At 38.7% G+C, this 23,943-nt stretch overlaps 1 protein-coding gene across 2 annotated transcripts in view; it reads left to right on the plus strand.

The window, feature by feature from the left end:
- Positions 1–23,943, plus strand: part of LOC127801846 (carotenoid 9,10(9',10')-cleavage dioxygenase 1-like) — an 86,796-nt gene that overhangs the window by 7,668 nt on the left and 55,185 nt on the right. The window contains exons 9-14 of one of the 2 annotated variants that reach the window (XM_052337311.1): positions 1,439–1,577; positions 2,691–2,808; positions 2,900–3,001; positions 3,244–3,495; positions 11,281–11,392; positions 13,461–13,750. In XM_052337311.1, coding sequence (XP_052193271.1) covers positions 1,439–1,577; positions 2,691–2,808; positions 2,900–3,001; positions 3,244–3,495; positions 11,281–11,392; positions 13,461–13,490 — 753 coding nt within the window. In that variant the 3' untranslated portion in view covers positions 13,491–13,750. Of the gene's footprint in view, positions 1–1,438; positions 1,578–2,690; positions 2,809–2,899; positions 3,002–3,243; positions 3,496–11,280; positions 11,393–13,460; positions 13,751–23,943 lie in introns of those variants that run through there. The other variant, XM_052337312.1, reaches the window with a different exon arrangement.

Raw genomic sequence — 23,943 nt, forward strand, 5'->3', positions numbered from 1 at the left:
TTTATTATAGAAAATCAAAGGCTGATGTGGGATATGAGTTTTTCACAAGAAAGTGCTTTTCTGTTATTTGTTCACTTAAAAATAGTGAATGTTAAATGGTGTAATACAATATGCTTCTCGCCCAATGGATGGGTTGAAGTTAACTTTGGGCTCATAAAACCTTACATATTTATATTTATGTGTTTATCATAGAAAAAAGAAGGCCGAGGTAGTATATGAGTTTTCCACAAGAAAGGAAATTTGTGTTCTTTATTCACTTAAAATTAGTGGATGCTGGATGATGTAATACCATATCCTTCTCACCTAGAAGGATGGCTTGAATTTAACTTTTGGGCTTATAGAATCTTGTATGTGATATGCACAAAATCCCTAGAATAGTATTGTTGATGTGGGATTGAGTCGTGATAGATGGTAGTATTACTTGTAGGGGCTTATTGTCCTGATTATCTGTTCATCTAAATGCAAGTTCCACTTCCCTTCCTGAATGGCTATAATATACAGTTCTCGTATTTCCTTCATGTATCATTGCATTCAAATGAGGTAGTTAAGTCATCAACTGAATGACTCACATTTTGTTTAGAAAGTCAAAGTGTAATTTACTTCTTAAAAGTGGTAATAGAAGATCAAAGGGGTGGGGATGGATATTTTTTTTTTGTGCTAAAAAGATGAAGGCAATGATGTACTTTTCAGAGGAAGGACTGTTATTATTTTTTTGGCTCAAGGCACTAAAATTTAGTGTCTGTTTGCTAAAGTTCTAAAAGTTGCAGCAGAAGATGAAGGTCACTAAGCAATCATTGCAGGTTTCAGTTAAATGTCTTCTTTAATGAGTTTATAGCTTTCTCTTTATTCTTATTGCCCTAATAACAATTAAAATTGACTTTTAAGAACGTTTTCACATTCTTGAGTCAAACTTGTAATGCATAAAACGTGTTAATCTTGTGATATTTGCTAAAGTAATAATTCAAACCTTCTTCATCATATGAAATTTTAGAACAATATTTTCTCTAAGATTAGGTTGAGATGAACACATGAGTTGCTTCAGAGAACCAGTGAGGTAATTTAAGAGCGGAGGATGGGTGCTGGTAGCACAGACACTCAGAAAACCACGTTGGTGTAAATCCACTTGGAAAGCCTTCTTTATTTTGTTATATAGGTGGAGTAAATCCATATTCTGGTTAAAGCTTTATTATCTGGAAGCATTTCTTGTTGGCTTGTTTGGACAACTCTCTCAATAATCACTCTTTTACACAAAGTTGTTTTCTTAGAGTTGTAATTGCTGAGTATCTATTTTTAATGTTGGTGCTGCTATTGTTTGTCCATATTTGCTAGGAGTATGGTTTGTTAGAAAGAATCATGAAGCATCTTTGTATTCCAGTATGCTGATTAAATTGATCATGAAATATCAAGCTCTACTTTCTCAAACCACTTTGATTTTCAGGAAATGGTCAAGGAAAACACACTGATCTTTACATTTGATGCAACTAAAAAAGCTTGTTTTGGTGTCCTTCCACGGTATGCAAAGGATGAGCTCTTAATCAAATGGTTCGAGCTTCCTAATTGTTTTATATTTCACAATGGTAAGCCCATTTGTTTGCTTTCTATTGTAATCTTAAAAGCTGAAGTTCATTAGTTATCTACTTCATTAACTTCTAGTTTATTGGTAACTTAATAACATTTTTGCATGTTTTAAGTTTTAGGTGGTAAACTTACAAGCAAGATATATCTTCTAGAAAAGAACCAAAAAGTAGAACTTACTTCAGTAGAATTTGCTTATCTAATGAAAAAAAGGTAGAACTTTCTTGCTTTATGAAATTAACAAGAAAAATTTTGCAGCATAAGCTGAGAACATTTAATAATTGAGAGCACATTCATTGAGTAGTCAGTAGAGAATAGAGAAGGTAAGAGTTATTGAAAAGGGAGAGATGCAAAAATGTGGGGCAGGGGTGGAATTAAAATTAAAAATTAGGAGGGGGGAATAGCCTTAGCTAAGGTCTTTGATCTCTTCTTATCTTTTCTTACATTGAGGGAGGTATACCCCGTCCCCGGCAATGGTCAAGTGGCCTGGATAGTCCTGCTGCTAAGGTGGCTGAGCTTGGGCCAGCATGGCCTGAGGTTGGCTTTGGTTTAGGCCACAAGCTACATGCCAGATTTACACCCCTTAGCAACAGATAAGGCTAGAAGGATGGATTTAATTGGATTTGATGGATTGTATGAAAGAAGGGTTACTAGACCTGCTGCTAAAGTAGAAGACTGCAAAGCAGATGTTACTTTCTTTAGAATCATAATTAACAAAGAATTTCTTGAGACATTTATAAGGAATTGAACTTTTCTTGTCACCTCCAAATCCAATTACATTTCTATAAGGTGTTACAGACCACCTGATCCTTTGTGTATGCTAATTTGTTAACATTATTAATAATTCGTGTAAAATATATTTGCATGCTCATTCTGTAATTTGACAAGTTGGCTTGGTGAGGTCTATAATGTGAGAAGAAAGGAAAAATGCAATATAAATATAAGTAATTTCCTTAGGATTTTAATTTCTTTTCTGTGTTTTTGGTACTTGTATGAGTTTCTTTCTTTAAAAGAAGTTTAGAATCTTTACTTTGTTCATTCTCATGAACATAATGATTTTGGTGTATTTTGTTTCCATTCTAAAATCTAGTGGAATTTTTTTTCCTTTTGACTAGCCAATGCATGGGAGGAAGGGGATGAAGTAATTTTGATCACGTGTCGTCTTGAGAATCCAGATCTGGACATGGTTAATGGGACTGTCAAAGAAAAGCTTGAGAATTTCTCAAATGAACTGTAGGACTCTGAACCTATGAATTCATTTAACTGTAGTGCTCCGAGGTTGTCCTGACTGGATATTTTCTTATCTTGATGTATTTTCAATCAGGTATGAGATGAGATTTAACATGAAAACTGGTATGGCATCGCAGAAGAAACTTTCAGCACCTGCTGTTGATTTTCCAAGGGTGAATGAGAGCTACACTGGAAGGTATGTGGTTGCAATTTTCTTGTTAGAGTTGGGAAATAATTGGGTTAACTTGCTTTTAGAAAGATATAGAGATGTATAAAGACATTCGTGTTCAGAGATGCATGTGAATTTTTCCATACCATGTTGTCTGCATTACCTGGACATTAATTTCCTCATTTTCTCAATTGTTAATTTGAATCTCTAACTGTGAAAAACATTTCCTTCTGTCAGTACCTTGCTTTACTAATCTGGTGCAAATTTAGGAAGCAACGATATGTATATGGAACCACACTGGATAGCATTGCAAAGGTCACAGGAATTATCAAATTTGATTTGCAAGCTGAGCCAGAGTCTGAGAAAACAAAGCTGGAAGTTGGAGGAAATGTTCAAGGCCTTTTTGACCTGGGACCTGGTAGATTTGGTTCAGAGGCTGTTTTTGTCCCTCGTGAGCCTGGTATTATCTCTGAAGAAGATGATGGCTATTTGATATTCTTTGTTCATGACGAGGTGACTGGGTATGTATTCTTTTTTATCATGCTAACACTAGTTAACTTTATTATTTTCTTTTTTATCCTGCACTCAAATACGACGAGAGATGAAAGTTGAATTTCATTGGGTAACTATTTAAAACCCTTTAATGACTGTAGGACATTCCAGCTAATCCTAGATAAGTCAGATATTCCAGTTCAATTGGTTTTGAACTTGCTGGACCCAGAGCAGATAAACTTAGTCACCTCCCTAAATTTTTAAAGTTGCCTTTTTAAAGCTGTTGTGTGCATCTTACCTTGATGATGATTTTACTATCTGGTCCATGGTACAAAATCTCTAGGAAAAAATCAGATCGTAATTTCATTACACTTTTTATTTGAGCATGATAAATAAGTCATATCTGATATAAGACAAAAAAGAGGTTCCATTAAGAGGGTGTTTGGTTTACCGGTTTGACCACTTATAAGTTGTATCAATAGCTTATAAGCTATTAAGCAAGAACTGGTGAGATGTTTGGGTGCACCTCACCAGCGTTTAAGCTAAGTAGCTTAAACGCTACTACCACAACATTTTGCAAAACGCTGCTTATTTATAAGCTGCATTGACCGATCATTTTATCATTTTACCCTCTTCCTTTTTGCTAATTTCCAGCCATGCTTTTCTTCTTCAACCTTTGCCTCCTGCCGTCTGTTGTCCTAGCTCTTTTGGCCGCCACCGTCAACCATCGCTGTAGCCCCCACCAGCCGCTTCCTGTCAGCTATCGGCCACTGCCCCCATTTGCTTCAACTTCTCCATCACTCCATCGGCTGCTACTCGTCGCCGTCCCCACCCTTATCTCCTCCGAGCTTCTCTTCCCCGCTGCGTGTATGTATGTATATGTATATATATATATATACATATAACAATATATTATATATATATCACATAATAATATATATTATTGTTATATATAACATATATAATACATATAGCAATATTGTATTAATATATTTTTAATAATTATGTCTAATTTATCAACATTTAATGGTAACATTTTATATCATTTAACACCATGTCTATTTTGGTCTTTTTGTCAAGTTTTGATAGCTTATCAATTCTTTCAAATCAAACACAAAACTATTAATTGATATCTAACACATTTATTCTGTGAGAAAACAATTATGAGAGAAAAACCTAAGAGATTAGTCTCTTAGTGTGTCATTTATAATAGGCACAACGGGCCTAATAACCTATGGGCTTAGCCTAATTACACATACAACAATATGCAATATATCTAATTATACTAATAATTCTAATACTCCCCCTCAAGCTGGAGCATAGATATCATATGCACCAAGCTTGTTACAGATATATTCTATCCGAGGACCGTTTAGAGACTTGGTGAAGACATCGGCAAATTGATCACTGGAGTTAACAAACTCTGTAACAATAACACCTTCAACCAGATTTCATCTAATAAAGTGACAGTCGATTTCAATATGCTTAGTCCACTCATGGAACACTGGATTGGAAGCAATGTGCAAGGCAGCTTGATTATCACAAACAAGTTTCATAAGGGACACTTCACAAAACTTGAGTTCCTCCAGGAGTTGTTTAAGCCAGATGAGTTCACAAGTTGCATTAGCCATAGACCAATACTCTGCCTCTGCACTGGATCTAGCTACTATATTCTGTTTCTTACTTTTCCAAGAAATCAGATTTCCTCCCACAAGAACACAAAATCCAGAGGTCGACCGACGATCAGAAAGAAAGCCGGCCCAATCTACATCTGCATAACAACAAATATCTGTGTGCCCCTTATGCTCATAGAGTAGCCCTTTACCCAATGCTCGTTTGATATATCTCAGAATCTGGATAACAGCATCCCAGTGAGAATCACATGGAGAACTGAGAAACTGATTCACCACACTTACAACAAAAGTAATGTCGAGACGAATGACTGTGAGATAGTTCAGTTTCCCTACCAATCTTCTATATCTTCCAGGATCTGAGTAAGACTCCCATGTCCCGGCAAGAGTTTGACATTTGGGTCCATTGGGGTGTCAATCGGTTTGCAGTTCACCATACCAGTTTCTTCTAAGATGTCAAGTGCATACTTCCTCTGAAAGATTGAGACCTCATCTCTTGATTGAGCAACTTTAATACCCAAGAAATACCGGAGTTTGCCTAGGTCTTTAGTCTGAAAGTGCTGATGGAGATGTTCCTTCAGATTTTGTATACCAACCTAATCGCTCCCCGTGATAACAATGTCATTTACATAAACAACGAGGTAGATACATGAAGAATATCGATAGAAAACTGAATGATCAGCTTCACTTCGAGTGAGACCAAAGGCTTGAACCATAGTGTCGAACCTGCTGAACCATGCTCGTGGAGATTGTTTCAGGCCATTGAGAGACTTCTTGAGTTTGCAGACTACATTGGACCCCCCCTGAGCAACAAAACCAGGTGGTTGCTCCATATAAACCTCCTCTTGCAAATCACCGTGAAGAAAGACATTCTTAATGCCCAATTGATAGAGCAACCAATGACGCGTGGCGGCCATAGAGAGAAATAAGCGAACAGAGGCCATTTTAGCAACTGGAGAGAATTTATCACTATAATCCAGTCCATAGATTTGTGTTAAGCCTTTGGCAACCAAGCGGGCTTTAAGACGTTCCACCTGTCCGTCGAGGTCCACTTTAGGGGTGAACACCTACCGACAACCAACTGAAGTCTTTCCTGGTGGCAAAGGCACCAAATCCCAAGTGCCAGTAGAATGCAAAGCACCCATCTCATCTAACATAGCTTGGCGCCAACCAGGAGGCGACATGGCTTCACCTGTGGTTTTTGGAATAGAAACAGAAGAAATGCTCGAAACAAAAACACTATAAACAGGTGACAAACGGTCATAACACAAAAAGTTATAAAGAGGATGTGGATTGTGAGTAGACCGTGTACCTTTGCAGAGTGTAATAGGAAGGCTATCGGGCTGAGGATCCATGGCAAGAGTGACCACTGATGGAGAGAGTGAGTCAGGAGAGTTGCAGTCAAGAGGAATGCCGGTGCTAGGAGTAGGATGAGGACGACGGTGATAAGAAGTGGAGGATTCGGGGAGTGCGAACCAGAAGATGGAAGTGGAGGGTCCACCAAGGAGGAGATAGACGGATCTGATAAGAGCAATGAAAGAGAAGGAATAGGCAATACTTGGTCAAGACGCTGTGAATCAGGTTGAGCAACAAAAAAAAAGGACTGTTTTTCAAAGAATGTGACATCAGCAGACATAAGATAGCAGTTCAACTTAGGAGAGTAACACTTATAGCCTTTCTGCAATCGGGAGTAACCGAGGAAAATACACTTGAGGGATTTGGCAGCAAGTTTATCCTGTCCCGGTGAAAAGGAATGCACATAACAGATACATCCAAATACATGAAGGGGAACAGAATAAAGGGGCTGGGAGGAGAACAAAAGAGAGTGAGGAATGTTGTCCTTTAACATTGAAGATGGCATGCGATTGATCAGATAACACGCAGTAAGAACAGTATCTCCCAAGAATTTGGTGGGAAGATTGGCATGTAAAAGTAGTGTTCGTGCAGTTTCAATGAGATGGTGATTTTTACGCTCAGCAACACCATTTTGTTGAGGTGTATAAGGATAAGAAGATTGATGCATAATGCCACGAGTAGTCATGAAAGTAGTAAATTGAGAAGAAAAGTACTCAGGGGCATTATTACTACGTAAAGTACGTATAGAAACTCTAAACTGTGTTTTTATTTCAACAGTGAATGTCTGAAAGATAGAAAACAATTCAGACCGACTATTCATGAGAAACAACCAAGTGCAGCGAGAAAAGTCATCAATGAAAGTAACAAAATATGAGAAACCAAGAGTATAATTGACACGATTGGGCCCCCATACATTAGAGTGCACAAGAGAAAGGGAGTCTCTGCCCTATTATTGACACGATTGGAAAAAGAATTGCGTGCGTGTTTACCACGCTAACATGACTCATAATTAAAAATAGACAACAATGACAAACTAGGAACTAATTTCTTCAATTTGGAGAGGCTAGGATGACCAAGACGAGAGTGGAGAAGATTTGGGAAAGCAACACTGGTGCAAGCCATCGGCACAGCAAGATGATATTGACCCTGTGACTCACACCCGACGCCAATCGTCCGCCCCGTACCTTGGTCCTGTACACAAACAAAGGTAGGAGTGAAAGTGATTGAGTAATTAAGGGTTTTAGTAAGCTGGCTAACTGAAATCAAATTGAAAGGACTGTTAGGGACATATAAAACTGAATTTAAAGATAAAGACGAAGTGGGTGTGGTTTGGTCTATCCCTTTAACTGCAGTTTTGGTGCCATCAGCCAAGGTAACTATAGGCAAGATATCATAATAAGTGAAGAGAAAATAAGTTTATTACCACACATATGATCAGTGGCGTCATAATCTATAATCTAATGACCAAGAGATGGGCTTTTAGTAACGCAAGCAACGGGATTATCAAGATGAGATTGCTGGGTGGCTTGAAACTTCAAAAAAACATCATACTCAACTGTAGACATAGGTATCAATTGTGAACCCAGTGCAGATTGGGTAGAACTAGGATCACTCTGGAATGTATGAGCTGTACTAGTAGATGATGTAGGCGGAGCAACTGACCAACCATGTTTCTTCCAACACCTGTCCTCAAGATGACCTAGTTTCTTACAAAAGGTGTACTGTGGACGTGGCCGATTATTATTACGGAATCTATTTCCTCCTGAATGAGAAGCCTAAGACACAAGGGCTAAAGATTCAGTTGGAGAAACAACATGAGAAGAAGAGGACATACCATGTACACCGGTCATGTTTAGCAACCTTTTAAAAGAGTCCTTCATGGTAGGATTAGTGGAGCTGGTCAAGATTTGATGTTTGATGGCATCAAATTCTGGTTTTAGATCGGAAAGAGCAATAACCATAAAAAACTTCTCTCTTTGAGCAACATGTTCGATCTTGGTCTTAGTAATGGGAAGAAGAACATCAAATTCTTGCATGAGAGCCCAAACTTATCCCAAATAAGATTCCATGCACAACTCTTGCTTCAGATTCTTAATATTAGAGACTACAGTGTACAAATGCTGGATGTCATTTGTATAACATTCAGCTTTTTTCTACACGTCAACACAAGTTTCAAATGGGCGAAAGAGCTACATGATGGATGGATCAATAGACTGCCATAGGAGGCTGTGTAACTAAGCATCAACTTGTTCCCATCTAGCCCGATTGGCTTCTGGCACACTTTCAGCCTTTGTGGTAAGATGATCGACTTGTCCTTGCCCTTTGAACCATATTTTAACAGAGGCTGCCCATGAGAGATAATTGGCATACCCTATCAACTTGACAATGGTGATATTGGTTGTTTCGAGATTGGAGACAGTAAATGACTGAGAGGCAGCAGGGGTAACAGGTGCGGTTGCGGGAGTAGCACCAACAAAAACTGCGTCACTGAGGTGAGACATAGCGAGGATTTGACACTGGGAATAGGCCTAGGGAAGGAAGGCGAGTTGATATGGAGAAGCCGGGAGAAAACGGCCGGCGGACCTGCCTTCACGCGCCGGCTCGTAGGGGCGGACAACTGTGCGTGGGAGCTCCAGCAACAACGATTTTCCGACGGCAACTCGGCCTGAAGGTGGCGAACCCTAGAGTGGGGTCGGTTCCAGCAAAGGAGGGCCGGATAGTGATGTTCCAGTGTGAACAGTGACGGTGAAGAAAGAAAACTGGGGTTTGAAGGTCGTTGGAAAAAGATACATAGCGGTGGCTAAGTTTTTTCTCACCGGTGGCTCTGATACCATGTGAGAAAACAATTATGAGAGAAAAATCTAAGAGATTAGTCTCTTAGTGTGTTATTTATAATAGGCACAACGAACCTAATAACCTACCGGCCTAACCTAATTATACATACAACAATATGCAATATATCTAATTATACTAATAATTCTAATATATCCAAACACATTATTAGCTTAAATGCTATCCAACTTTTAACTTAAAAGCTAAATAGCTTAAAAGCTATGAAAAAAAAAGGGTAAGCCAAACACCCCCTAAAACAGATTTCACTGACTTCTAATCATTTAGTGATTGTACATGCATAAGGAATAGCAAGAATATATGATGGGCCAGTGAAAGAATTCAAGACCGCTTAAATAGATTGCTAGATTGGAATATGAATTGATAATTCATGATTATGATTACTAAAAGAGCGCCCTTGGTGCATGGGGCTCCCTGCTTTGTGAGGGTTGGGGGAGGGTCATGTTACACAGCCCTCCCCTTGCTTTTTTACCAAGAGGCTGTTTCCATAACTTGAACCCATGATCTTCTAGTCACAAAGGAGCGACCTTATCCTTGCTACCAAGGCACACCCTCTTGTTGTGTGATCATTGAGCGCAAAACTTGAGCACCTAAGGTTTGCAAAGAATAATTCTCTCGGTACTGTAGGTAACTGAAAGGTTGAGAAACTGACAAGTAGTATCCAGTTGAAGATGACTTGAATTATGAAATCCTATTTTCACTAATTGTTGCCCGGTGACATTTAATTAGAGATGTATTTTCCTGGGCCACATTCCCTGAATAGATTTACAATGCCTTTAAAACACAGTGCATGTGCATTGAGTTATACTTTATATTTTTCACAAACAATCACGTAGATGCACAGAAATTTAGCATTCTGTAATTTATCGTATGCATATTAATATTTATCTTTCCAATCAAGTTAAGATTTTATTCCATATATTAAGATAATAAATCAGTGTAATGTGGTCCAAATTATGTGACAATATCTACTGAATGGTCTTGCTCATCCAGCAGTTGAACACAAACTAATCAAAAGGTTGTCTACTTTTCCTTTGTCACTTCCTTTTATCAATTTTATCAGTTAAGCGAAATTAATGAGGCTTGCTGAGGCTGAATAAGCTTTTCATTCGAACTTTCATATTAAAATTTACTCACTAGGCCCTGAAGTTTGCCTGAAGTCAAAGAACAATTTCATGAAGTTGCTAAACTCCACCCAGTGAACATTTTCTGAAATTGGAAATGCTTACAGATTTTCTATTTATATGAAGGTAGTGAAGGAGTAGTTTAGGGAAGTTTTCCACCTCTAGCTAGCAGAATTTTATGAGACCAGGTCTGCATACAGGTTTGCAACAGACTAACAGCTGGAAGAGTGGCTACACTTTCAAATTGATTTTTACATCAACCTTGATCCAAAAGCCAATAAGCTATCTGTATCTCTATACTTGATTAATTCATCTGGTGGATGACTCCTGCTAGTAAGTTGTCAAAGTGAGAAACCAGCTTCCTTCAATTCACAGATCCAGTGTACCACCCTTATTGGATGAGCTAACTGTTGTCCTTTTCTTTATGAATAGAACCAGACTTCTAATATACGCCTCCAGTCCTTGATAAGAAAGCATCCCTTTTACATAGAAACAGTTGCAGCTTCATGTGTATAACATTTAGAAATTCTTTTTGTAACGAATGATTCATACTTTTGAACACTGCTCTACCATGTTTTTCCAATTACAGCTTTATGAATACCATTGCCAGCACTAACATACTTGTGTTCTTTTATTTATCTTCTAGTTGTGGATACAGAATTAAGGTATTATCTTATATCTGGAGAGAAGTTCAAGAAACCTCTTTTATACTATTTGATTCAATGTTGCCTATAGGTCAACATAAAGCACTTGTCATCATTAACTTCGATTTCTCTAAATGAATATATTTTCAATGCCATCAAGTGTGATTTAGTTTCAATCTTGGGCTAATTCTGTCTTAACATATGTCCAGAAAATCTGCAGTCAATGTAATTGATGCCAAGACAATGTCCTCTGATCCGGTTGCTGTTGTTGAATTACCCCAGAGAGTTCCATATGGATTCCATGCCTTTTTTGTTACAGAGGTCAGTTATTTAGATTCTTTTGTTACTCTCTCTCTTCTTCCCTCCCTACCTTTAAAGATAGTAGCTTTAATGACTGTTGTATGGTTGAAATGAAACCAAGTAGAACTATAGAAATGCGAAGACCAACACTAAAAAAAGTGAATGACTATGGATATTGAACACTATATTGAGGTTTAAGTAACAATATGCTGATGTTGACAAATATGTGATGGAAGTTCTGAAATTGTTCAGAAACAACACAAAGTGAGTAAAAGAGCTTGAAAATTTTTAGACGGAAGAGTGTAACGCCCTGCTCTGCTGGAGCGTTACTAATGTCCAACTGGGATTTTTTTTTAAAAAAAATCTATTTAATTTCTCTCCTACCTGCTTATTGCAACTTAACCACTCAACCCATATCTTATCTCCTTAAGGGTTAACTTGGTTAAGTTTAAAATTATCCCTAGCCTCAGTGGGTGGCACCCATAATGCTTATCCATGATGGACTATGATTTAATCTGTTAAGGGTGTTCAACAAGTAATAATTTCAAAAACATTGGTTTGAACCTTATCTAGTTATTTGATGTTTAGAAACATCCTTTTTATCCTTTAGGAAACCTTTTTCATGTTTAAAAACATTTAAAGTAATATTAATTTTTTGCACAGTAGGTTTCAGAACCTGCTAGCCATTCTGAACTCTGACTGCCAAGTTCCGAAAAATGTTTCTCCCCATTTCTAAATCTGAGTTCATTTCTTTTACTTTGAAACCTCTATTACCTCATTTTAAAACATGAGAGTAATGTTCACATTCTGGAAACCCAAGTTCTGAAATTTCACCTCTGGGTTTCGAAACTTGTCTCACTGCTCACCACTGGAGTGCAAAGTTTCAAAACATGGGGAACCATGTTTAAAAAATTTGCTTCTGTTTTCAACTCTATTTCACGTTAATAACCTGAAAGATAGATTTTGACCTCTGTCCTTGAAGCTGAGAGACAAAGAGCTTAGAAAAGATCATGTGTAACATGTGTTAACAATATTCTAAAATTTGTTGAACATTTGTATCATGTGAACAAGATCATGTGTATCATGTGTTAACAATAACCTGTGAATCCGTGATTTTTTTGATGATTTAACCCTTGTCTCTCATTCTAACATGTGTTAAACAATATTCTAAAATTTTCTTGAGGTTATACACAACTTCTCATCATTTAATCTTCATTCAAGCCACAGTTTCCATGAAATGGAACAATATCCAAAACCAAAGTTCAGGAGATATATAACATTCATTTTGTGTTCCATGTACCAAAGTGGATCTTATATATCACTTTTACAAAAGATAATTTCCATGTAAAAGAAAAAAGAACTACTATAACGGGGTAAAATCCTTCACAAAAACAGATTTTATGCATCTTCTTCCCTTTCATTCTTCCATCTTTTCATTTCCTTCCAAAGGTCCAGCTTCATCTAAACACATTGAATGTGCAACATAAGTGTTGGCGCTCTACAAGGATTAATAAAACCATTTTTTATGCATGAAATGGCATGAATAATGCTTTACATGCAAAACATTAAATAGTCAATGTAAGTAGTAAAACTGTTTTCACTCACTGCATTCACCAAGCTAATGGACCTCCATGTCCACTCTAGGGTAAATTGCACCTAAACCTCCTGTGGTTTGGATCATTTGCAAGGAGATTCACTATAGTTTAAAAATATCTTTGAAGGTCCCCATGGTTTTTTTTTTTTTTTGCATAGACCCCCCTATTAAATCAAAAACCCCTATTGGGTCCTTATGGTTACTTCGAATTTCACCCAGACGCCCAGTGGGTTTGACCATTTTTACTGACACCCCCTGTGGTTTACTGCTAACATTATTCTGCCTAGCAATCATAATTCAGAACAGTATACAGCTTCTCCCTAGATCTTTGATACCATGCTTAATTGTTCCGCAATCTAACAGTAGCCTACTCTAAACTACGATCTTGCAAAATTTATCTACTTTACTGATATAGTCTCCATTTTAATGGTTCTACTCTGTTATTCATAGAGTGTAAGCTGATGATGATCTTCCCTCTCATGATGTTTGTCACAGGATCAACTCCAAGCACAAGCAAAGCTCTGAATGTCGAAATGTTGTGCAATTGCAGATAATCCAAATAAAGATCCTCCAGTCACCTTCAAGCTTATATAAAGTAAGTAAAGTACTGTAATACAGTTTTAATGTCAAGAAAGCATTTGTATGATCAGTGAAAGTGCCTATGACAGAGCGAGGGAACAAATATTATGGCAATTTGTTTTCCATAAATGTTCAGATTACAGTTTGTTGTATTCCAAGTGAATGCGTATCCCTTTGTCAAATTAGAGAATGTTTGTTTTCTCTTCCATTTTTGTACACGTCTAGGAAGATAGTGCAACTAGGGGTGCTCATAAATTTGATTGGTTCAATTCTGTTAGTAGCGTATCCTAGGGATGTAATTAGCTGTGTTTATGATAAGATATTAGCTGTAATTAGCACTAATAGCTGTATAGATAGTTTCCTATTCCTGTATAGTTTCTTAATTTATTCTGTTTCCTAATCTAGGAATAGGCTGCATGTATATAAATGGCTGTACACACCATTTACAAGAAATATACACACATTCTCTTATTCTTACAGATTTGATTTGTTTGTTTTTTGTTTTTCTCCCAACTTGGTTCAGTTCTAGTTCAACTTTTTGAACCCAATTGACATTCAGGTCGATACATGTAAGTAAAACAAGCATGAGTTACACTTGCAACCTCTTAAAAGTTGGTTTTTACTAGTATTTTTCAACGACTTGCAATGATGGCGTTGGTTGTCCCGCATTGGACAGCTAGAGATAAGTTCTTTTTCTAAGCATTATATTTAAGTGTTCTTTTGTACCACACTAGAAAATTAGAAATCTTACTTCTTCTGCTAGTTCTACATAAACTCCCTTTGGGTTAGATATAATGGAAGCTTTGAGAATAGTAAAAATTACAAGGTATTTTTTGTTTTCTCCAGTTGAAGATTCCTGGAGTGTGAGAGATTGGTATCCTTGGCCTCTCAAGGTGTGGGGTTTTGGGCAAAAGTCGTAGTGGATTTTCGAACCACGCCAAGATCGACGTCTCAATGATTCAAATTACTTACACTTTTAAGAATCCTCAACTAAAGAAAGCAAAGACCATTTTGTAATTTTTAATATTCTCAAAGCTTCAATTACATCTAAACTAAAAGAGGATTTATATAGAACTAGCAAAAGAAGCGGGACTTCTAATTTTCTAATGTGGGACAAAAGAACACTTAAAAATGCTTAGAAAAAGAACTTACCTCTAGCTTTCCAATGCGGGACAACCAACACCATCATTCTCCCTTGGTTGGAAAAGACCTGCCATCGAGTCTTGTTCATCTTGAGCTCTTTCTTCGTCAGTATGGAGAGAGGCCAGCAACATTGAAGGTAGTAGAAATACCATAATCTCTAGGCAGCTCAATCTTGTAGGTGTTGTTGATGCGTTTCAACACGTGAAAGGTTTATTTGCCCGTGGAGAAAACTTAGAATGGGCTCCTTTAGGAAACTGATCTTTTCTTAAATGAATCCACAATCCCTTTTCAAAATTTTTGGGTCTTCGATGCTTTGTTTGCTTGCTTCTGGCATATTTTGGGTCTTCGATGCGTGGTTGATGCTTTGACATTTTATGCTGCTGCCTAAAAAGAAAAGAAAAAGGCTGCCGGTGAAAATGGTATTTTTTTAAGAGTTAATTATCAAACTTTAATTAGTGTATCAATTTTACAATAGATTTTAAAACATATTAATCTTAGATTTAAATTTTTAATTATAAAATGGAGTTTACAACAGTTGCAAGTATGATGTATTAATTGAAAAGAGAAATTGTTAAATCTGATTAAGAGGGTCAAATTAAGTCAAGTTTAGGATTTTTCTATGGTTTGGCCATTAGAATTGATCCAGATCTGTCAAGTTTGGTGGGACAACAGCTAACTTTTCCCTCAGAGCTGAGGCCAAACAAAGTCGAGAGAAAACAATATTTTCATGAAGTTACGGTATTAAAAATGATAACATATTAGAATTTCAGCCCTTCTTGACACAAGTTTCATTTTGTATTTTTATTTATGTTTTTAATTAGAAGCAAAATCAAAAAATAGTGTTTAATCCCTTATTTGTTTTTAAATTTTTTTAAGAGTAAAACCAATAGAAATTAATATTTCTACATTTTATTTTCTTCTCATCCCATATAGTCAAACTTTTGTTGTTATTTTTTTTCTTTTGAGGTACATACACATTAAGAAAGTTTGGAGATTAGAGGTGCGTAAACGATCAGTTCGACCATTAATCGATTAAATCAAATTAATTGATAATCGAAAAAATCAAATCTAAACTATACAAATCGAACCAAACCAATTAAACTGAAAAAATACAAAAAAAATTAAAGTAACTAATAGAAAATATACAAAATCGAAGAAAACAATAGTATTTTATAAATATCAAAATAACATCATTTTAAAGTTCAATTCTTTTAACTCAAAAATTAAACTGAAAACTGAAAATCAAACTTTTTGAGAAAAAATAATTGAATCGAATCGAATTGACAACTTTGGTTAGTTCGATTTGGTTAGTTTGGATAAACTAAAATTTTACTCTCCCCTATTAGAGATGGTTATGGTGAGAGAACTTAAGCAAAAGATATGAAAAGAATAAAACTCTACGAAAAAGATTGAATATCAAAACTAAAATATAAATTAACAAAAAAGAACCCTAAAACTAAAAACAAGACGACAAATATGATGCTCCAACAAAGCTTCAATGAAACAATCACAATGTGAATGACAAATAAGAAAAAACTAAAGCTTTAAATGACCAAATTAAAACAAAAATTCAAAACCTTCACTTGTTTTTTATTGGAGAAATGTACATATGACCATTATCATTATTATACAACAACCTGTAAACCTCCAACTCGAGCACTCAAGTGATATTCAAAAATGAAATGAATATTTGAAGTGGTAACATGGATTGGAGTCCCCTTTACAAATTGATGTAAGATATAGAGTTAGGTTTATTAGTAATTGTTTGAATCCTATGGTTAAGTTGCAAAAGAAATCTAATTACTCTTGAAAAAAAATAAGTCATCCTTAGCTTATAGCGAGAACTAACAAGAGGTTGTATCGAGGAACCAAACCAAGGTGATTTTGGATAGAGAATAGATAGGGTTTTGATGAGAAAGAAAGGACATGGATAATTGATTTTATGTACATCAAGGTGGGTAAGAAGAAAGGCTATGAGTGAAGGGGTGGGTAAGAAGAAAGGCAATGAGTAAAGGGCATAAAGAAGAATCAAATACTTGTTAGGATGTTAACAAATGTGGAAGAGAATCAAATACCTGTTAGAATCAAAACTATTTTTCTTTCATTTATTTAAAAAATATGGTACAAATTTCAATCACTTATAACTTTTTGTAATTAATTAGAAAATTAGAAAAAAAGAAAAAAATATTTCGTAAAGCCCTTTTGAAGTATTTCTTTGGTAACCTCTTTTAATCATTATCAACACGCTCATTTATTGTTTTAAAAAAAAGGTTAATAAAGAATTAATTAATTATGGTAATTGAACATGGATAATGTAAAAGATAAAATAACTCAAATAAGCTTTATTTATTGCGCTAATGGCAGCAAAAAGTTGAACCTTATTGCATTTTTACAATTTAATCTACACATTTCAATTTTGGCAATTAACTCCCGATTTGATTGGTTAATTGGTTGTAATTTTATCCATGAACCGAATCCAATTCGAGATGAATGTGTGCTTGTCAATGTAGCACACTACTTACCATTTTAAAACATTTTGAGCATGTCTTACGTTGACACATGTAGAAAAAAAATAAAAAAAAATACTATATTATATATATATATATATATACAGAGAGAGAGAGAGAGAGAAAGGTGGGCAGGGGATGGAGTGATGGTTTAACATCTCGGTAGTTAAAAAAAAATTAATTTCTATAATCGAAATAAATTATTTATGATTTATTGATGATTTTTGGATTTAAGGAATTTAAATCAAGAAATTAAAATTTTTTATATTTTGGAATAAGGAGATGATTAAGAGTTTTTGAAAATTTCTGAGAATTTAAGTGAAATTTCTAAAACTAGGAACTCGGATTAGTATAAATTTAATGGTTGCATATAAAGAAGTGAGAATGCTGGTAGCTCCGGGGTTTAAGTTCGGGTAGGCGCGAAAGATGTTTTATTTTGCTAGAACCAGTCCAAGGCCAAAATGACGTCATTTTGGGTGTTAAAGAGGGCAATTGTGAGATGTCCCTGCCTCGCCACATGTCAGCTAATAGGGGAGGGTCATGTGTTAAATTGATGGAGCATTAATTGAGAGAAGTGAGAGTAACAACAACATTAATTGAAGATGTGAGAGGGCATTAAATTGAGATGGGATTGAAGAATTAAAGGAGCATGCATGGGATTTTGAATTGGATTTGCCTACCCAAATAGCTTGTGGATTAAAGAGACGTAGTACTGCAAATAGAATGTGAATTGAACATGAGATTAATTTAATTAGATGGTTCTACAAGCTAAACGATGATAGCACATGAAAGAGAGGTGTAAAAGAGTTGAAAATTTATTGAAATTTTGAAATAAAATGAGGAGAAGAGCGATATAAATACAACACTCCCAAGAAAGGAAAGTGCATGTGGGACAAAAAGTCAAAAAAAAAGGTTAAGAGTTAATAGTAGATTGTGCAAATAATAGAGTAAGGCAAAAAATTGTGTTCATAATTTAAGGTACGAAGTCCAATATTAGATTTCAAAGTGATTTAGTAATATTTAGTTAAAATAGATCTTTTAATCTATTATGTTAAATTTTTGTTAGAAAAATTCTAAGGTGTGGCAAAGGTGTTTTCAACACTTAAAGGAATCTATTCAAAGAGATTTATTAAGGCATCAAAAACAAACTATAAGAGTTAATGTATATTTTATGTGCAAATTTGGTGATCATAACTTACATATGATGACAACAAAGAGTCTAGGCATGAGGTTGTAAATTTTGGGACCTGAACAGAGCTCATGTTGGGGTCCATGGGGAATCATATAGGGGCCAACACGAGTTCAGGATAGATGAGGTGGACGGGTCTACATGCATGAATCACTTCATATTTTCTTTTCCATGTTTGTTATGAATTGTGATTTGTTATTTTATATATATTGTTTTTGTTGAGTCTTAGAACTCACCCCCTATAATTAACCATACAAATAGCTCGGGTTTTAGCAAAGGAAATGCGATATTAGAAGAATAATCGTCCATGGACGCGATCGATGAGTCGTAAGGAGACTTTTATTTATTAATGATTATTTTAATTACAAGTTTTCTAGTTTGTATTAAGTGTGAGACAAATGAGATTTTAAGTATTTATGTAAGAATTAATGTAACGCCCCGTAAATGCCAATTTAATTTAATTTTGGGGTAATTTAAATTAAAGGAAATATTAAAATAATTTGTTGTGATTTAATAAAATTTACTTATGTGATTTTAAGGAAATAAGAAATTAAAATAATTAATTAATTTGTTTTAGGAATTTCTGGAATTATAGGAAAATTAAAAGAAATTCAATAATGGGATTTTCAGAAATTTCGGGAGTTAATGTAATTAATTAAGTGGGCGTTAGTGCAATTAATGGAAGTTTAGGGGTGCTGGCGTGAATCGCGGAAGAGGCCAAAAGTCACATTAAATATAACTTAAAACATATATAGGTTAGATGCGAGCGTGGGCGCGGGCGGTTCGCGCGCGAGGCGGCCAGGCAGCGGGCGCGGGATCGAATCCGCGGGCGAGCAGGCGCGAGGCAGTGAAATTCGGCCAATTTTAATTCAGCCAGGCGTCCAAAAAACGACGCCGTTTCGTCTATGGCGGTGGCCTCCAGCAGCCACCCGCGCGCTGCCACGTGGCCGCGCCTCAGCCGTCGCTTTTTGCCTCTTTTAAAGCCCGAATTCGGGCACTTCTTTTGCTCAAACAGTGAGCAAATCTTGGGGAATTTCCGCGAGCAAGAGCTGGGAAATTTGGCGATTTTAAGGCTGAAAACTTGGTTAAATCAGGTTTAATTTGCATTTTAATTATCCAGGTATGTAGAGCAGCTAGTAATTAATATTCTGTACGGTCAGAATTTCGTTTTGCGTCCAATTTTATTAATTTTGGCAAATAATTGGGATATTGCAGTTTGTATAATTTTTACTGCTTTTGGACCCAACGAGCCTAAGGATATCTCTGATAAGGCAAGTTCTTCTTACCTATCTCGTCGTTTCTGTCGTTGGCGATTTATTGGGCCTCCCTTCGTTTGTTTCGGCCATTAATTAATTATGAAGTTTTTAAACGGTTAGTTTAAGATTTAATTTATTAAATGGATCTCGTGGGTTTTATTCGTTGGTTGCCTACGGGGGTTTGTGCCACCCCCCTGCCTGTTGGGAATGATGTCGTACTCACCCAGGACTAGGTTCTTAGCGGTTCGGGTATTAATTGGATTTTTTGGTTATTTTCTGGCTGGAGCGGTTGTGCAGTGGGGGCTAGGATCGATGGTTCGGTGACGGAGTGACTGTCGTACGGCCTACCTTAGGCCACCGGCGAGTCTCTCCTACCCACTGACCGTTGACCGGTGCCAGGCACTGCTAACTTGCTTAGCCGTTATGTGATTATAGCATGCCTGCTTATATTTTATTCTCGTTGCATGGCTTGATGTGCACATGGGTACGGGCTGCATGTTGGGATTAACATGATTTGGTTATGCTTGGTCACGGGCATTTTAGCTTGATTATAATGCATCCAGCACGGGCATATGCATCGTTTGTGGCTTACTATATGGGCGGAGCATGGCCTGATGCTTGGATGTATGGGCGCCTGGTATCACGTTGATGCTCACTACGCTATTGCATTTTATGTGCATTGCATGGCTACTGATAGTATTTAGTTCTCGGACGGGAGTACCGTTCCGAGGGAGCTTATGGCTCGGTTGTCGGGAGTACCGACGTGGATACGGGTGACGGGAGTACCGCCCCGGGACAGTGCGCACAGGTTTGTTGAGGAGATTGTTGCCTTCTAGGGCAGCGGCAGGTTGGTATGGGACTTGGGTGCCAGGTGTCTTGTGTGGGCCCCAAGGACCGGTATGTGCTTTCACTATACTGCACTGTTGTGTTGTAGCGTCTCATGACTTGTGTGTACTTGTGGGGCTGTGTTTGGGATGGTCTCTTCTTTTATTTATAGCCTTTCATTTCTTATAAACTTGCTGAGTCTTGCGACTCACCTTGCTTTCCATCATTCCAGGTAAGGGTAAAGCAAAGGCCGAGGGCGAGGATCGTTCCATTTAGCAGCCGGCCGTGTTGGTAAGGTGTATAGTTAGCTGCCCCCGTCATCTCTGATGTTTTGCTAGAGTCGCTGTCTTTTATTTTTGACTGTGTCAGGTTGTCATTTGTACCTCCTATTGTTGGCACAGGGTCTGTATGTATTTTTTTATATACTTCATGACCGCTGTATCAGCGGGGTGCTTGTGGGCATGCATGTTTACCGTTTTGCTTCCGCTGTTAAATTTCTTATTTATGCATGCCAGGGCATTTCTGTCTTTTGTCTATTCCTCTTCCCTTCTGTGAGCGCACTCGTTCGGATAGACCGGGTGGTTAGGATATCCGGGCGGGGGTGCTTACAATGTTGGTATCAGAGCGTCATTAAGTCTATTTGGGGGACAAGTAACTGTACACCAAGGCTGTTAGGTAGAGTTAGAGTGTTAGGACGTGTCTGTTATTTCGAAATGCGTTCTAATTAAATTTGGTTGTCTAGGTATCATGGACGCACGACGTGGGCGAGGTCGTGGTAGACCATCGGCACGAGGTAGAGGACACCTTGTCCCTACTCCGGAGGTTCAGGCTACAGGTGCGGGAGAGCAGAGACAGCCAGGACCACCAGATATGCAGGAGACATTAGCGGGTATTTTACGAGCTGTAGATGTACTGGCAGCATCTCAGTTGCGACAGGAGCGCAGACATGATGATAGGACCGCTACGGCCCAGGCGTCGCATTCAGGTACGTCGGGAGCAGGGGACGGTTCAGGTGCTACAGTGCTTAGAGATTTTATGGCCTTGCGACCACCAGAGTTTAGTGGAGGCGCTGATGCGACGGTGGCTGAGGATTGGTTACTAGCGGTGGAGAAGCATTTGAGATCCATAGACTGTGCAGAGGCCCACAGAGTTCGGCTGGGGACTTTCTTGTTACGAGGTGACGCCGAGCGGTGGTGGGAGACCACCAGACAGAGATATGGCGATGGAGGTCCGTCATGGGCACAGTTCGTCGAGGCGTTCAATGAGACCTATGTACCAGCTTGGATCAGAGAGCAGAAGGTGTTTGAGTTCATTGAGTTACAACAGGGCAGTAAGACAGTTACGCAGTATGAGACTGAGTTCGTGGCATTATCTCGTTATGCTCCTGAGTTAGTGACCCCTGAGTCGCGTCGAGTTAGCAAGTTTCAGAGGGGGTTACGACCAGAGATCCGTCATGCCATGGCTGGTATTGAGGCCCCTGACTTCCCTACAGCTGTTCAGCGAGCCCACGCGGTGGAGAGGGATCGACTGGAGGCCCGAGCAGAGCAGTTAGTCTTGAAGGGTGCAGGGAGCAGCGGTAAGAAGAGGAAGTGGGATGCAGGCAGCCAGAGTTCGGGATTTCCACAGTGCCGGCAGTGCGGGCAGAGACACCAGGGGCAGTGTCGGGAGGTACGTCGAGATGTATGTTATCGCTGTGGTCAGCCGGGGCATTTGAAGAGAGACTGTCCACAGGCGCCTAGACCGACTACACCAGCCCCACCAGCTACACCGGCCACAGGGCAGGAGATTATTTGTTTTCGCTGTGGACAGAGGGGCCACCGAGCGAACAGGTGCACCCAGCCAGCACAGAGTGGAGGGCCACGGACTGGAGGTGTGGGGCCCAGACCAGTTCAGAGACAGTCTGCACCTAGGACGCAGGGTGCAGGAGCACCATTACCTCTTCCAGCAGCACAGCGCCCAGGACCTACAGAGAGAGTTCAGATGCAGGGACAGGCATTTGCAGTGTCAGCGACCGAGGCAGCTGAGAGCAGTGATATAGTGCAAGGTATACTTACTCTCTATGGCCATGACGCACGTGCCCTATTTGATACAGGTTCCACCCACTCTTTTATAGCACCCCATTTGTTGCATAAGATCTCAATCCCGTGTAACCCCTTACCATATGATTTATCTATTTCGACACCGGGAGGGACGGTGTTGTTGGGGAGTGAGATGGTCAGGGATTGCGAGATAGGGATTTACGACCAGGTATTTGTGGGGGATCTTGTTGTTTTGGCGATCCAGGATTTTGACTTACTGTTGGGTATGGATTGGCTCTCTCGGCACTATGCTCGGGTTGATTGTCGTCGGAAGGTAATTTCATTTGAGCATCCGGGGAGACCAGTTGTTACATACCGGGGTGTGAAGCCAGTGGTGACTACACCGATGATATCGGTTATGCACGCCGAGAGACTTATTCGACGTGGGTGTGAAGCCTACTTTGCGTTCGTGACCGTGATAGCGGGGGAGAAGAAGGAGTTGGCTGCCTATCCTGTGGTGCGAGACTTTCCAGATGTGTTCCCAGATGAGTTGCCGGGACTACCACCGCACCGAGAGATTGATTTTGCGGTCGATCTGATGCCAGGTACGCAGCCTATTTCCAAGACTCCTTACCGTATGGCTGCCAATGAACTGAAAGAACTCAAGGTGCAATTGCAAGATCTTTTGGAGAAAGGTTTTATTCGGCCGAGCACATCGCCATGGGGGGCCCCAGTATTATTTGTGCGCAAGAAGGACGGGTCTATGCGACTTTGTATAGATTACCGACAGCTTAATCAGGTAACAATCAAGAACAAGTATCCCCTACCCCGTGTGGATGATTTACTGGATCAGTTGCGTGGTGCATCGATGTTTTCCAAGATAGATTTGCGGTCAGGTTATCATCAGGTGCGAGTCAGAGATGAGGATATTGCAAAGACCGCATTTCGCACGCGTTACGGCCATTATGAATTTGTGGTCATGCCATTTGGGCTGACCAATGCACCTGCAGTATTTATGGATCTGATGAATAGGGTATTCAAGGAATATTTGGATTCTTTTGTCATAGTTTTCATTGACGACATCCTAATTTACTCACCGAGCCCTGAGACACACGAGGCGCATCTGAGCGTGGTTCTGCAGAAGCTCAGAGAGGAGCAGTTATATGCCAAGTTTTCGAAATGTGAGTTTTGGCAGACCCGAGTGGTATTCTTGGGACACGTGGTCTCAGGAGAGGGTATCTCAGTAGACCCAGAGAAGACTAGAGCCGTGATGGATTGGCCGAGACCGATGACAGTGACAGAGATTCGGAGTTTTCTTGGCCTTGCCGGATATTATCGACGATTCATAGAGGGTTTTGCACGGCTTGCATCTCCCCTGACGAAGCTGACAAGGAAGGGCACCAGATTTATTTGGGATGAGTCTTGCGAGAGATCATTCCAGGAGTTAAAGCGGCGTTTGAC

Source organism: Diospyros lotus, chromosome 5, assembly GCF_014633365.1.
Source record: "Diospyros lotus cultivar Yz01 chromosome 5, ASM1463336v1, whole genome shotgun sequence".
NCBI classification, from domain to species: Eukaryota; Viridiplantae; Streptophyta; class Magnoliopsida; order Ericales; family Ebenaceae; genus Diospyros; species Diospyros lotus.